General features: G+C 54.6%; 1 protein-coding gene across 7 annotated transcripts in view; it reads right to left on the bottom strand.

Moving 5' to 3' along the window:
• The window catches only part of NRG2 (neuregulin 2), a 180,060-nt gene that overhangs the window by 9,284 nt on the left and 158,533 nt on the right, over nt 1-12,243 (bottom strand). For 3 of the 7 annotated variants that reach the window (XR_014261656.1, XM_082454111.1, XM_082454114.1), the window contains exons 5-6: nt 9,172-9,230; nt 3,389-3,412 (exon numbers count right to left, since the gene is read on the bottom strand). Coding sequence is in view for 6 of the 7 variants with exons in the window: in XM_082454111.1 (XP_082310237.1) it covers nt 3,389-3,412; nt 9,172-9,230 (83 nt within the window). In the remaining variant the exon portion in view is untranslated. Of the gene's footprint in view, nt 1-3,388; nt 3,413-9,171; nt 9,231-9,586; nt 9,668-12,243 lie in introns of all 7 variants that reach the window. The other 4 variants (XM_082454112.1, XM_082454115.1, XM_082454116.1 and 1 more) reach the window with 3 other exon arrangements.

Here is a 12,243-nt window from a genome sequence, read left to right as displayed (position 1 = left end):
AGGTGGAGAGTGGCTTGTTCTGGGCTGGAGACAGGACATGAGGCCCAGAGGCTGGACTTAGGAGGGATGCCAGGACCAGAAGCAGGGACAGAGCAGACCAGGCCCACAGAGGCGGGAGAGGGGAGAAAGGCCTTGGTTTATCCCTGCAGCTTGGTCAGGGTTGTGGCCCTGGCCCACTCCAGCTCTCCCCGTCTCTGCTTGTCAGAGACCCACAAGTGGCAGCACAGCCCCGTGGCGCCTAGGACAGCCCTTGTGCTCAAGGAGCAGCCTCCACCCTTCTGAAGGAGCTGAGCTAGGCTGGGCCTCAAAGCCCTCAAAAAGACCCAACTATCCCCTCTACCTCCCACTTTTTGGCGGGGCAACCCTTACCCTTCTAGAACAGAGAAAGCCTGGAGGAAGCAAAGGAAAAAGGTGACAGCACCAGACATGGTCAAGGCCTACAGCCTAGACACCCCACCCTTGCTCCCACTCCCATCTGCTGGCCGGCCCCTCCCCATCGCTCCCCTCCCACCAGCACAGGGATAAGTGGGGGCGGGACCCAAAGCCTTGGTGGAGCCCTGGGCAGTGTCCCTAAGCCCCCAGGCTTGCAGGGTCTCCTGTGGCAAAGGTATGCCCAGCAGCAAACACTGGGTACAAAGCCCCAGGCACACATACCTGGAGGACTGTGCCCGTCTGACACACAGACAGACCCTTCACAACAATACACACGGCCGCCACGCATGCAATCACACCCACTGACACAGTCATGCAGAGTCTTGAACAAACAGCCCTCCACCCCAGATCCCCACCTCCAGGCTCTGTGGTCCTCGTCCTGCCTCCGGTTCTCATCCCCAGCCACGCCTCAGTCCTCCACTCAGGCCTCTGTCTCCATCACTCCTCTCAGCCCGCTCTGGTCATGGTCACCAACAACCCCCCGCTGCCAAGTCTGTGGTCATTCGCTTCCCTCTCAGCAGACTCCCCCTGCTGGACCCACTTCCCGGGATGGTCTTCCCTCCTGGGTTTCCTCCCCCTGCACTGGCTCATCTCTCTGTCTCAGTTGCTACTTCCCCCTCTTCCATGTGGGCTGCAGGGTCCAGGCCCAGAGCTCTCAGGCTTCTTCCTCTCTCCACCTGCCCTTTCTCCCTCCGTCATCTCACCCAGACTCAGACTTGAAATACCATCTGTATGCAGCTGAATCTCACTTTTCTCTCTCCTGCCCTGACCTCTTCCCGAGCTCCAGATTCCTACATCCAAGGGTCATGGCCAAGCAGAAGCACTGATTCCCCACCCTCGTTCCCTGCTCTTCCCATCTCTTCAGTGGCGACACCACCTTTCCTGTTATACCGGCCCCAGACCTTAGAATCATTCCTGATCTTCCCACCCACTCTGATACCTGATCCATCAGCAAGTCGTCTCAGCTCTCCCTCCCAAGTAGATCCTGGATCTGACCACTTCTTCCCATTTCCACTGCTTCCAGCTTCATCCAAGATGATGCCATCTCTCACTCGACAGCTGCCCGCTTCTGACTGGTTTCTCTGCTTCTGTTCCTCCACACCCTGTCCCCTCACCCAGTCTATCCTCTGCCCCGAAGCCACATTGATTTCCAACCATAAAGCAGATCATTTTACTCCTCTGCTTAAAAACCCACAATGGCATCCCCCTGCAATTTGAATACAACCCAAAGCCTTACCATGGTCCACGAGGCCCTGGGTCACCTGGTCCCTTCCTCTAGATCCCACCTGTAGTCTTCTTCCCCATGTCTGCTGTGCTCCAGAGGCACTGGCAGTCTTTCCATCCATCGAACAAGGCAGGCCCATCCACATCATCCTTAACTTGCTGTGCCCCCTGCCTCAAACACTCTCCCCCAATTGTTTGCAGGGCTGGCTACTTCTCGTCAGGTTTTAGCTCAAATGTCACCTCATTGGACAAGCCTTCCCTGGCCACTTAGCTAGAGTAGCTCCCCACCCCGGCTAGGCGCCATCCCATTTTATTTTCTGTGTAGCACTTACCCCCACCTGGTATCTTTCCTGTTTGTTGTCTGTCTCACCCTGTGAATCTGAGCACCAGGAGGGCAGGGACTCTGCGTGCTAGATCGCCAGGGTCTGGCCAACTCGGGGGTTCAGTAGAGGTTTGTTGAGTTGGTGTGTGAATGAATATACAGACCACCTTTACAGACAGTCACATATTTACGTACGCTCACACTTGCCTCCGCACCCGCTGCTCATGCTCAACCCTTAACAACAAAGATGTTCCACTGCACCCCTCCGTGCGCTCACACCCTGCACTGACAGACCCAACAAGGTGTAAACATGTCAGCCCCCCAGAACAACATAGACACGCACACCTACAGATTCCCCCCCTGCACCCCCTGCCATGATCACACAGACACCACAGACTCGGCCCCTCTCCTCCCCACCCTGTCACAGCAGAGAGACAGACATACTCTTACACATAGACTTTCAGCTCCATCTTCTGAGAATAGCTGATGGTGGCTAGGTGGCCGGGGAACTAGGGCCTCCCCAAATCTGCCACGAGAATAGTCTTTTCATAACTGCAGGCTCTGCACACATCTGGGGTCTGACCCCGCCCAAGGCTCAACCCCTCTGAGCCCCTGCCTCTCTCCTGCTATATGTGTGGACCAGGGTGGAGCCTCCCAGCACAAAGCCAGAGAGCTGGGAAGACTGACCCCTCAAAGTCCCTTCCTGCCCAAGGCATCTTCCAGGGGCCAGAGGACAGTCACGAGTGGGACGTGAGGTTCTGAGCTGGGAGGCAGGAAGGCAGGCACCAGAAGCCAGCCCACCGTGGACCCTTGCTGGTGTTGCCCACAAACACATGTGCCACTGTGGGGACGGATCATGAAGGGAGTAACAGCCTCAAGCAGATGGCAAAGCCTGGCAGACAAACACGGGGCAGGCGGCAGAGACAAATGGGTGTTATCAGCTGCCAGCCTGGTGAAGAATGAAAAGCAATGGAAATGGAAATGGGAAAAGGAAGGAGGATTAAGGTCAAATTGAAAGGGATGCCTCTCTGCACAGTTCTCCAAACCAGGATTCTGTGGCTTTCAGACACCTGCTCTCCGAGGGCTCTTGTCTGGCCAACCCACTGGGTTGCACACAGCTCAGGGGTCCCGCTCCCCTCAGAGAACCCTGGCGACTGGCCCCAGGCAAGGGGGCACTACTGTACACGGGGGCGCAGTCTGAACGCCAGGGTACTCTGCTGTTCATGAGCTTTTCTTGTCTCCCCCAGATCAATGTAGTTTATTACAGGACATCCTGATGGGGACAGGGGGATTTTTGAAATCATCCCTTTTCCATCTGGGGGGAAAGGAAACCAGACATCCAGCACGCATGGTGAGGCTGTGGAGAGGGGCTGTGTGGATGGCGCTGACCGATACATAGAGGCTCCGTACCCTTTAGTTCAAATCCAAGGTGCTCTGGCAGTGCAGAAGAAAGGAGGGTCAGAGAGGGGAAGGGATGGAGGGAGAGATACAGATAGAGAGAGATGGGGGAGGGGGCGGGAGAGAGAGAGAGAAACGTTGGTCAGGACTCTTCAGACACCAGCAGCCAGCCTGTGAGGTGAAAGCAGGTTAGTGGTGTCCCCTCCCAGCCTCCTGAGCCCCTTCCCTGGCACCCAGTCCCCAGGAGCCCTTGATTGGGGTAGAGAGAGGCAATGTTAGGATCAGCAGGCAGGGCAGGTTCTTTAGAGATGAGCTGTGGGGTTAGTACCTGGTGGGGAGGCAGAGGCGCAAGAGTCAGTTGGCAGATGTCCCCAGGGAGGAAAGGTGAGTGGGGGCAGGGGGCGGAGGAGTCCCCATCCTCCCCCTCCCAGCTCCAGTGCCAGGCCTTTGACCCTTTCAAGCCCGTCCTGGAGACAGCTTGCTCAGCCTGAGCTCATTCATGGGGCCCTTCTTTCTGTTCAGAACTAGGGCTTGGGGTACCCAGACCGGCCCCTTGTCCCTGTCCTGCCCCCATGGGCCTCACTGGCCTGCCCATCTCCTAGGAGCCAGGCATGGAGGCTCAGAGTTTGTGTGGAGCAGGACTGGGGAGGGGAAGAGGCCCCAGGCAGCAGGTCACTTCTCCACTTGACACCCCCAACACCCTAGAAACCTGCAGGGGCTAGGCCTCAGGTCCCAGCCTGATCACACGACTTAGGAAAGCAAACTGCAACTTGGAGAAAGAGACGGGTGGGTTCACCTGTAGAACACCTGTGCCCCCTAAATGGCAGCCAATTGCACTCTTTGAAGCTGGATCATGTTGTAAATGTGCAAATTCACGGGTCTTCGAGGTAGACACCCAGGCCATCGAAGGGTTGGATATAAGGGCCCTGCCCAAGGGTCAGCTCTGTCACTGACCCGCTGTGCGACCCCATGGTACCCCGCCTATCTGGCTCTCAGTCTTTCATCAGTTAAATGGGGATCAGGCCTGGCCATGGGATCTCTGAGGTCTGCAACTCGGCTGTCCTTCAGAATCATCCAGACCAATGGAACCAGGCTCTGGGGTGGGAGCCCAGAAATCTCCCCAGTGCTTTTGAAAAGCTCACCTACCATTCTAAGGTAACAGCCAGCACCTGATTGCAGGCCTCGAGTCTCAGTTTTGTCCCTAGTGCTGTGTGCATGTGGGCAAGTCATACATAGTCTCTGTTTCCTCATCTGTCAAAAGTGCCTGTACACAGTGAGAGCAGAAACTAACACATTTTAAATCAACTAGACTCCAATAAAAATTAAAAAAAAAAAAGACAGGCGAGGCAGTGTGCAAGGGCTTGCTTCACTGCCTCCGCACGTGCACAGCAAGTTCCGCTAGACCCAGGCAGGAGGTGGAATTGTGGTCTGATGTTCTCATCTCCTGCAGAGGAAGGGGAGCACGGGGACATGAGCAGGAAGTCCTGTGCGCTGTCTAGCTCTGGATCTCTCCCCTGCTTCCTGATAGGGATTCCAGAGGGTTATGCAGTTGGAAAAGGGCAAGAGAGTAGGATGGCTCTGACTGAAAGAGCCTTGAGGAAGATCCTGGGGCTCTGACCCCCAGTTCCATGCAGAGACCACACCCTTGAAGCACGGACCCCAGCTCTTCTAAACATGAGCCCTTCTGTGCACTCCTGTTAAATCTGAGGTTGCGGGTGATCTTGAATGTGGTTTCTTTGCAGTCTTACGCTTACTGCTTGGAGGTAGGAGTCACCATAAGCATAGCAAGTCCACTCCTCTCCCAGGGCCTCCCAGGGCTGGCCAGCTGTGCTAAGCAGGCAGTACAAACTTGACAAACTGAAAGGGTCCTCGGGGGCAACTCTCACTGAGCAGTTAATCCTGTAGCCCCAGGGACCCTCCAGGCAGCTCGAAAGAACTCACAATGTTTGGATATCCAGCCAGGTTCCCCACAGAGAACAGCCCAGCTTGACCACAGCACCCCAGACACTAAGAGAACTGTGGTTCACAGAGCTGGTCTGGGCTCCACTTTTGGTGGTGTTTGTATTAGATGAGGCAGCTAGGGCCCAGTAGTGCTAGGACACTTTCCCAAGGTCACATAGCCAATTAGAAGGCGGAAGGGAGACTGGAGGCCAGGTCTCTGGTCTCTTGGGGCTAAGCCATGGCTATTCCTGCCCATTGAGTCCCTGGGCAGACCTGACTGGCTAGTCCTCAGGACAATGACCATCTGGAGAAGTGAGCAGGGCTCCCAAAGCCATTTAAGAGTTTTCTCCTGCATCACTCCTCTGGGAACCAAGTAGTAGCAGCAGCAGCTTTTGGGACTCCTGCCTGGCCTCCCCTTTGAGTCAAAGGCCAGTACTGTTTTGGGTAGACAGTGGTGGCTGGCAGGACTGGTGATGTCACTGAGAAGTCACTAAAAGGCAGCCCTGCTTCCCTCTCCCCGGGGATGGATTCTGAGGGGCCTGCAGCCATGTCAGCCCAGCAAAAAACAAAAACAAAAACACCCCAAAAACCCAAAATCAAAAAAACAGTCTCCCGCTCATCATATTCACTGACTGCCACTCAGCCAGGATGGAGTGATACCACCGAGTCACAGATGGGTCCTACTGAACAGAAATTTGCATACTGACCAGTAACCATGGCAGCCTGATGCTGGCTGGACTCCCAGCAGGGCCAGGCTTATCAGACAACAGGCAAAGTCTTCATCCTGGACATGTCCTACGACACCTGGTCACAGGCACCTGGACAAGGAGGCCCTGATGTTGACCCCGGAGCATGTGCTTGTGTGCTTGTGTGTGTGTGAGCAGGTGTCAGCACATGTGTGTTTGTGTGCAAGTGCAGGCATGTGTTTGTGTGTGTGTGTGCAGATGTGCGTGCTTTTGTATATGGTGGGTATCCAGGTGTACAAGTTTTGACTCTTGGGAAGTAGAGGGGCTGTCAAGGGAAGAAGGAGAAGCTTTAAAGGGCTACTGCGGCTGCAGGCTCTGTTTCCGTGGGCTCCGCAAAAGGTAACCTGGTCTAGAGGCTGTCCGGGCAGAGGGGGAAGGTCAGACACTTTGCTCAGGATGTGCTGGGAGTCAGCCTCCAGGGGACTGATGCTGCCCCTCTGGCCTCCACTCCCACGCCAGCAGTAGCTGGAAGAGGAGCTCAGCTGTGTTCAAACAACAGCAGGCCCTTGACTAAGCCCTTGGTGTGCATCACTTCACTTCATCCTCACAGCAACCCTAAAGGCATAAATGCCACTATCCCCATTTTACAGATGAGAAAACAAAATCAGAGAGGTTAAATGAGGCCCCAGAACAGTAAGCTCAGCTGCTGGCAATTTTATTCAGGTCCATCTGAATCGAAGCCTGAACACTTAAGTTAGCATTTTTCACTCCTTTTTCAATAATTATCTGATAGAGCAGTGCATGAAGTGCTCTGGGCAAAGTGCTTGAAGAGTATAAATCCTTTACCAAAAGGTACCAGCAAGGATCCCAGTAACACTAGGCAGAAAGGCTGCATTTCCAGGCTCTTTTCTGGGCTCCCGGGGCCCTGCTGACCCTCCCAGAAGATCTGAGCTGCAAGCTGAAGCAGCCCAGCTGGCAGAAAAGCTTGGACAGTGGCCGAGTTTTGGAGGCTCTGCTGCTCAGATTCAGGATGGGCTGGGAATCCCTGTTCAGAACAGTCCCATAAGCTAGGAGGGCTCTGGGCCTAAGGGTGAAAAGGAATAGGCCCTCCATTGCCTCTCTCCCCAGGTCCTCAGCCCCACCTGGCTGCTCTGCCCTCCTGACCTACGGTCCTCCAATGGGGCTGGATCTGACTCTGCAATTCTTCCTGGAGCCTGGGCTCTGGAGAATTCTGTTGGGCCACGTGCCCACAGGCTCTGTTCTTATCCCCATGGCCTTCCTCCCTGGCCTCCAATGGGAGGGGCCTGAGGACAGCGCTGCCCCCAACACTCTATTAAGAGAGTTGACCACCTGGGCTGACCAGCCCCGACCTCCCTGGCGCCTCTCCTCTTCGAATCTTGGCTTCCAGGTTCCTGTGCAGGGAATGTCTAGGCTTTTGTGCTGTGGTCTGAGAAGGATCGGAAGGCTCCTTTCTCTACCCTGAGCCCCAAACCCCTTTTCTCTAAGGGCTACCTAAATGGCCCCCTGGGTCCCTCCCTCGGCCTCTTCATGCCCAGGCACCATCAATCTAGTTCTAATTCCTCATGGGACCCATCTGTCCTCCCTGGAGAGGAGGAGGTGGGTGGTGGGGCGAGCAGGGGCCTAGCGTGCTCTGGAGGATGGGGGACACGGTCCCGCCTTGCAGGCCAGTGGACTGCTGGGCACCAAATGCAGTCCATGGCCAGCCTGTGGCTTTCTGCTCTGCTCCACCTCCACCTGATGGCACTTGAAGGCACTGCTCCCAGCCCCCAATAAAACACGCCACAGTTAGGGCCTCATCTTTCAGCTCCAGGGGTCACACTTTTCTCGGCAGACTGTGCAAACCAGAAAGCTCCAACTTCAGAGATGGAAGAAAGGAAGGGAATGAAGTCCTGGATGGGGACTGAGACCAGAGAGGGCCTGGAGAGAGTCACCAGTTACCCCTTGATTCCTTCTTCCCTCTATGCCTTAGTATTTGCGGCAACCCTCACCCCTACTCCAACATCTAGTTGCACAGATGTCTCTGGTCTTCATGGAAAGACTCCACTGCCCTGGAACCTATTTTCCCTCAATCCCCCTTCCCCACTCTCCCCCATCACCCCAAATCAAACCAAAACAAACTCTGGCCAGATGGAAAGGCAGGCTTTCTGAGAACTTGTTTCTCTCAAACACACGAGCACACATGTGCACACACTCATTGCCTGGCCCCACCAACAGCCTGACATCCTCAGACAGGCTCTGAGAGGCAGGTGAGGGCTCTGCAAATGCTTCTTCCCATCCTGGCCAGGCTGCCTGACCCCAGTGGTGAAGAGGCCTGAGCCTGGCTCTGAGCAGCTGCAGAGAGAATTCAGTGTTACTGCGACCAGGCAGTACAGCACCATGAGGCAGGGGGTGTATCAGTCTCCTCTGTGTGAAACCGAGCAGGACCCTGCAGGTGCTTCCCCAGGAAAGACCCCCCCCAGTGACCCCTGCCTCTTGTTTGTAGAAAAGCTTTAGCCTCCTAGGCCTTTCTCCTGGAGTTCCAAAGAGCAGATTTAATCAGAGAAGTGAGAAAATGCAGAAACAAAGGAAAACAAACGAGACAAAATAATAAGAGTTTAGCCATAAAACAAAGTCAAGGACCTTTGGTATATCCTTGAGTTGTTTTGCAGATACTAAAATCCCACCAGGTGTTAGAAGTTAACTGCATGATGACCACCCCCAGCCCTAGGCTGATTGGAACCAGAAGGTTGATGATTGAGATTCCTGAAACATCACCCTGTTACCTCACCATCAACCAATCAGAGGACTGAGCATGAGCTGATCACGCACCTCGTGACCCCTCCCTCCCCCAGTCTTTAAAAACCCTTCCCATGAGCCCCTCGTATTCTTTGCTTCACACCTTACAACTAGTGCTGTTCTTTCTTTCACCTCTATCCGGTTTAGTAGGTTAGCTTTGCTGTGTGTTTGGCGTAGGGGACCCAAGTTTGGTTCAGTAACACGCACAGGCTTCTGATGAGGACTGAGAGGAGCCTAGGACATCCCACCGCGTTTCCCGGCCCACCCCAATCTCTCTAAGCAAGGCCCCATCCTTCCCAAGGGGTTGGGGGTAGGGTGGGGGAAGAACTGTCAGTTACCAGGGAAGGAAAGAAATAGAAGAAAGAGACATACTGGAGAAGTTGACCATTGCGAACTGCTGACACCTGTCCCCGGTGTATCCCACAGGACACCTACCAAAAGAAAGAAAACCAGAAAGAGAGAGCCAGGATAGCAAGACATAGGCATTGCAACACCCCGGCACGGGCTCCTGCCAATGCCAGCTGGGTTCCTTGCCACTGTTACCATTTGTACCGGCCTTGCCACTCTGCCCCTTACCTGCAGCCCTGAACTTTCAACCCAAGGATTAGGCCAAAAATGAAAAAGCAAAACAAAAGAACTAACAAGCCAAAATACAAAAAAACAAAACAGCCAAAGATCAAAACAACCAACACCCCTGGCCCTATGTCCTACAACGGGGTGAGGAGTGGGGGGGGACTGCACCCGGAAGCTTTCTAAGGAGCAGGGACTCGTGTTTGTATCTTCAAACATACTTTGCTTAGGATCTGGCATGTACAATCGCAAAGGCAGTTTCTCCAAACATCTCTGTCCGAAGAATCCGTTTGGACATCTGGAGAAGGAAAAGGGGAAAAATCACAGAACAAACTGGCATCATCCGCGAGGCTTAGGTTAGAAATCAAAGTGCACAGTGATGAATGAGAAAACCAAGTCGAGCGCTGGGGCACACTCGTTGCTGAAGGGGCTGGAGTCGGGGCTGGGTGGAGGGCTCGGAAATCTCCTTAAAAATCTCTCTAATAGATGTGGCTCCAGGTGGTGGGGAAGCGGGGGAGTGGGAGGGAAGAAGATGATTTGGGGAAGCAGGGTGGGGAAATTGGGAACTTACTGCCTAAAGGTCCTAATGGTCATTGAGACTTCCCTTCTGACCTGCCTGGGGCCCCGTGAAGCCAGAATTGTAGACCCTTGGTGCCAGGCAGTCAGTAGGCTGGGGGGCTGGGAGTCTTCTGGAATACCAAGTTCTGGGGAGCCATTCCTTCCAAGCCGTACCAAAGGGTTCTCTCCAGGGCCCTGGGCAGGTTTTCTCATCCATGAAACAGACCCCAGAAAGCTCAAAGGAGAACTTGGGAATGCTGTTCCCAGACTGTGTGCCTACAGCAAAAGGGGCCTTGGAGATGTCTCATCTGTTCTTTCAAAGAGGGTTCTGTGGCCAAGTAAGTTTAGGAAATCCATTCCCAGGCTTCCTTGTAGAGTTGCAGTGCACGCTAGCACATGAAAGGCTATGAAAAGTTCTGTAGGAGGAAAGAGCTGAACTTTCCACTATGTTCCAAATTTATTTGACCTTGGACGTTGTTTTTTGAGGAATCCTTGTGAACATACGGTTTGGGGAAGGCTGCCCTAGAGCAATATACACAGGAAAAGCTTATGGGGAACAGGTGAGGGCGGAGAGAAGCCTGAATTACCAGCATCCCAAAGCTGGTGGGCTGAGGGCAGGTGTGGGGCATCTGGCCTCAGGTGGCAAGAATCACGGTGGTGGGGTGGGGTCGGGGCTGAAGCCTGTTCCGCATCAGGGGGCCAACTGGCTGCCTGGGACACCTGCCCTTTCCCCACGACCTGCTCCTCCATCACTGCCTGGCTCGAGCGGGAGTTCATTCTCCCACGTTGCCTCCTGCAGAGAACCACCCACTCCCATCTCCCTGACCTTGTCCTTAACCCCCAAGGTCCACTTCCTTCTGCTCCCTGGCTGCCACTCTCCCCTCGAGTCCCTGTCTTGTAGATTTCTGGGAGACATGCCCAGCCCTTGTACTCTCTTCTGAACCCCAGCAAGGCCAGATACTTAAGGGAAGCTTACAGATAGGGCCAGACTGACCCTCCCGCACTGCCCCCTACTCAAAGATGGGTCTATGCTCTTCTGCCTCTTCTAAATTAGGAAATTAGGTAAGCCCATTACCAGCGTCCCCTCAATAACAGGTCAATGACCTTAATCAGTAAACTTCCCCAAGAGGTGAATGTACCCTAGCATTCTAGTGTATACCAACCATCAGTAGCCCCTTGAACTTACAGGGGGTGATGGCGATTGACTGTGATAGACCCTCACAAAAACCCTGTGGCCTCCAATCTAGCCTGGAGGATTGGGAGTGGTTGATGAGCAGATAGCTGGAGTCTCTCTGGGCCTTACTGTGTCTCCCTCAGGGGAGGCAGGAGGCTGGTCCTTGTAGCCGGGGCAGTGTGTGTGCAGGTATGCCTGGCTAATGAATGGCAGTGGAGGGGGGGAAGTGTGTCTGGAGAAGCGGGAGAGCCTGCACGTGAAGCTGATGCACGCTCATCCTGTTGAACAGGGTGGCTCGGAGGAGGAGGCTACAACTTTGTCAATACGTCCTTTTCTGACCCCTCGCCCTCGTCCCCAGTCATCCCAGCCCAGGAAAATGGAGGCAGTGGCTAAGGCTTTCCGACCAGCTCCACTCAGGCTCAGCCCTTCCTCCTCAGCTCTCGGAAACTGATTCCACTTGGGATGGGACTAGAGGCGCAGGAGTGGCTTTTCAAGCAGCAGCATCGTTGGGGGTGGACGATAAAGACCCAGGACGTTGCCAAAATGACTCTTGCAATCAGGAATAAGAAAGAGATAGGCTTGACTGTGTCCAGTGTCTGAGATTAGCCTGGCTCCTGGAGACAGGAAGAACCTGTGTGTGTGTAAGAGAAAATGGGGGAGTGCGGGGGCAGGAGGGGACAGAGGGGAATTTATTCCCACTGCTGAGAGGATGCTTTCCCGTGGCTCTTGGAGACGGAGGGTAACTGAGCACATCCCTGCGTTCCTGGCCCCACACCCAGCCTGGACTACCCCGACTCTGTCCTCGTATTATTCGTGGCCACAGAGTTGCACAGCTCCAGGTGGTGCTGTGGACACCGTGTACAACACGAACAAGCCTCCTGGAGTTGTGCGATATAGTCCTAACCTTCCTGCCCTGGGAAAGTGCCCACTGGCTGAACAAAGGAGAAGGTGGGGGGGATGGGCACTGCACGGGGCTGGGAGGACTAACACCTGTGCTGCTCCTCAGGCACTGGCTCCTTTCACGGGGCTTTTGGACACTCCTGTTCTCTCGTTAGCCCTGCTTATTGAGAATGAGCCACGTCCAGGAGGCTGGGGCTTCCCTACGGAAGGCTCTGGGGGTGGGCCTACAGCCTCTCTACCCT

The sequence above is a fragment of the Balaenoptera physalus genome (genome assembly GCF_965194825.1).
Source record: "Balaenoptera physalus genome assembly, chromosome: 3".
NCBI lineage: Eukaryota > Metazoa > Chordata > Mammalia > Artiodactyla > Balaenopteridae > Balaenoptera > Balaenoptera physalus.
The sequence above is the reverse complement of the archived record's forward strand: the minus strand, read 5'-3'. Positions and strand labels throughout refer to the sequence as shown.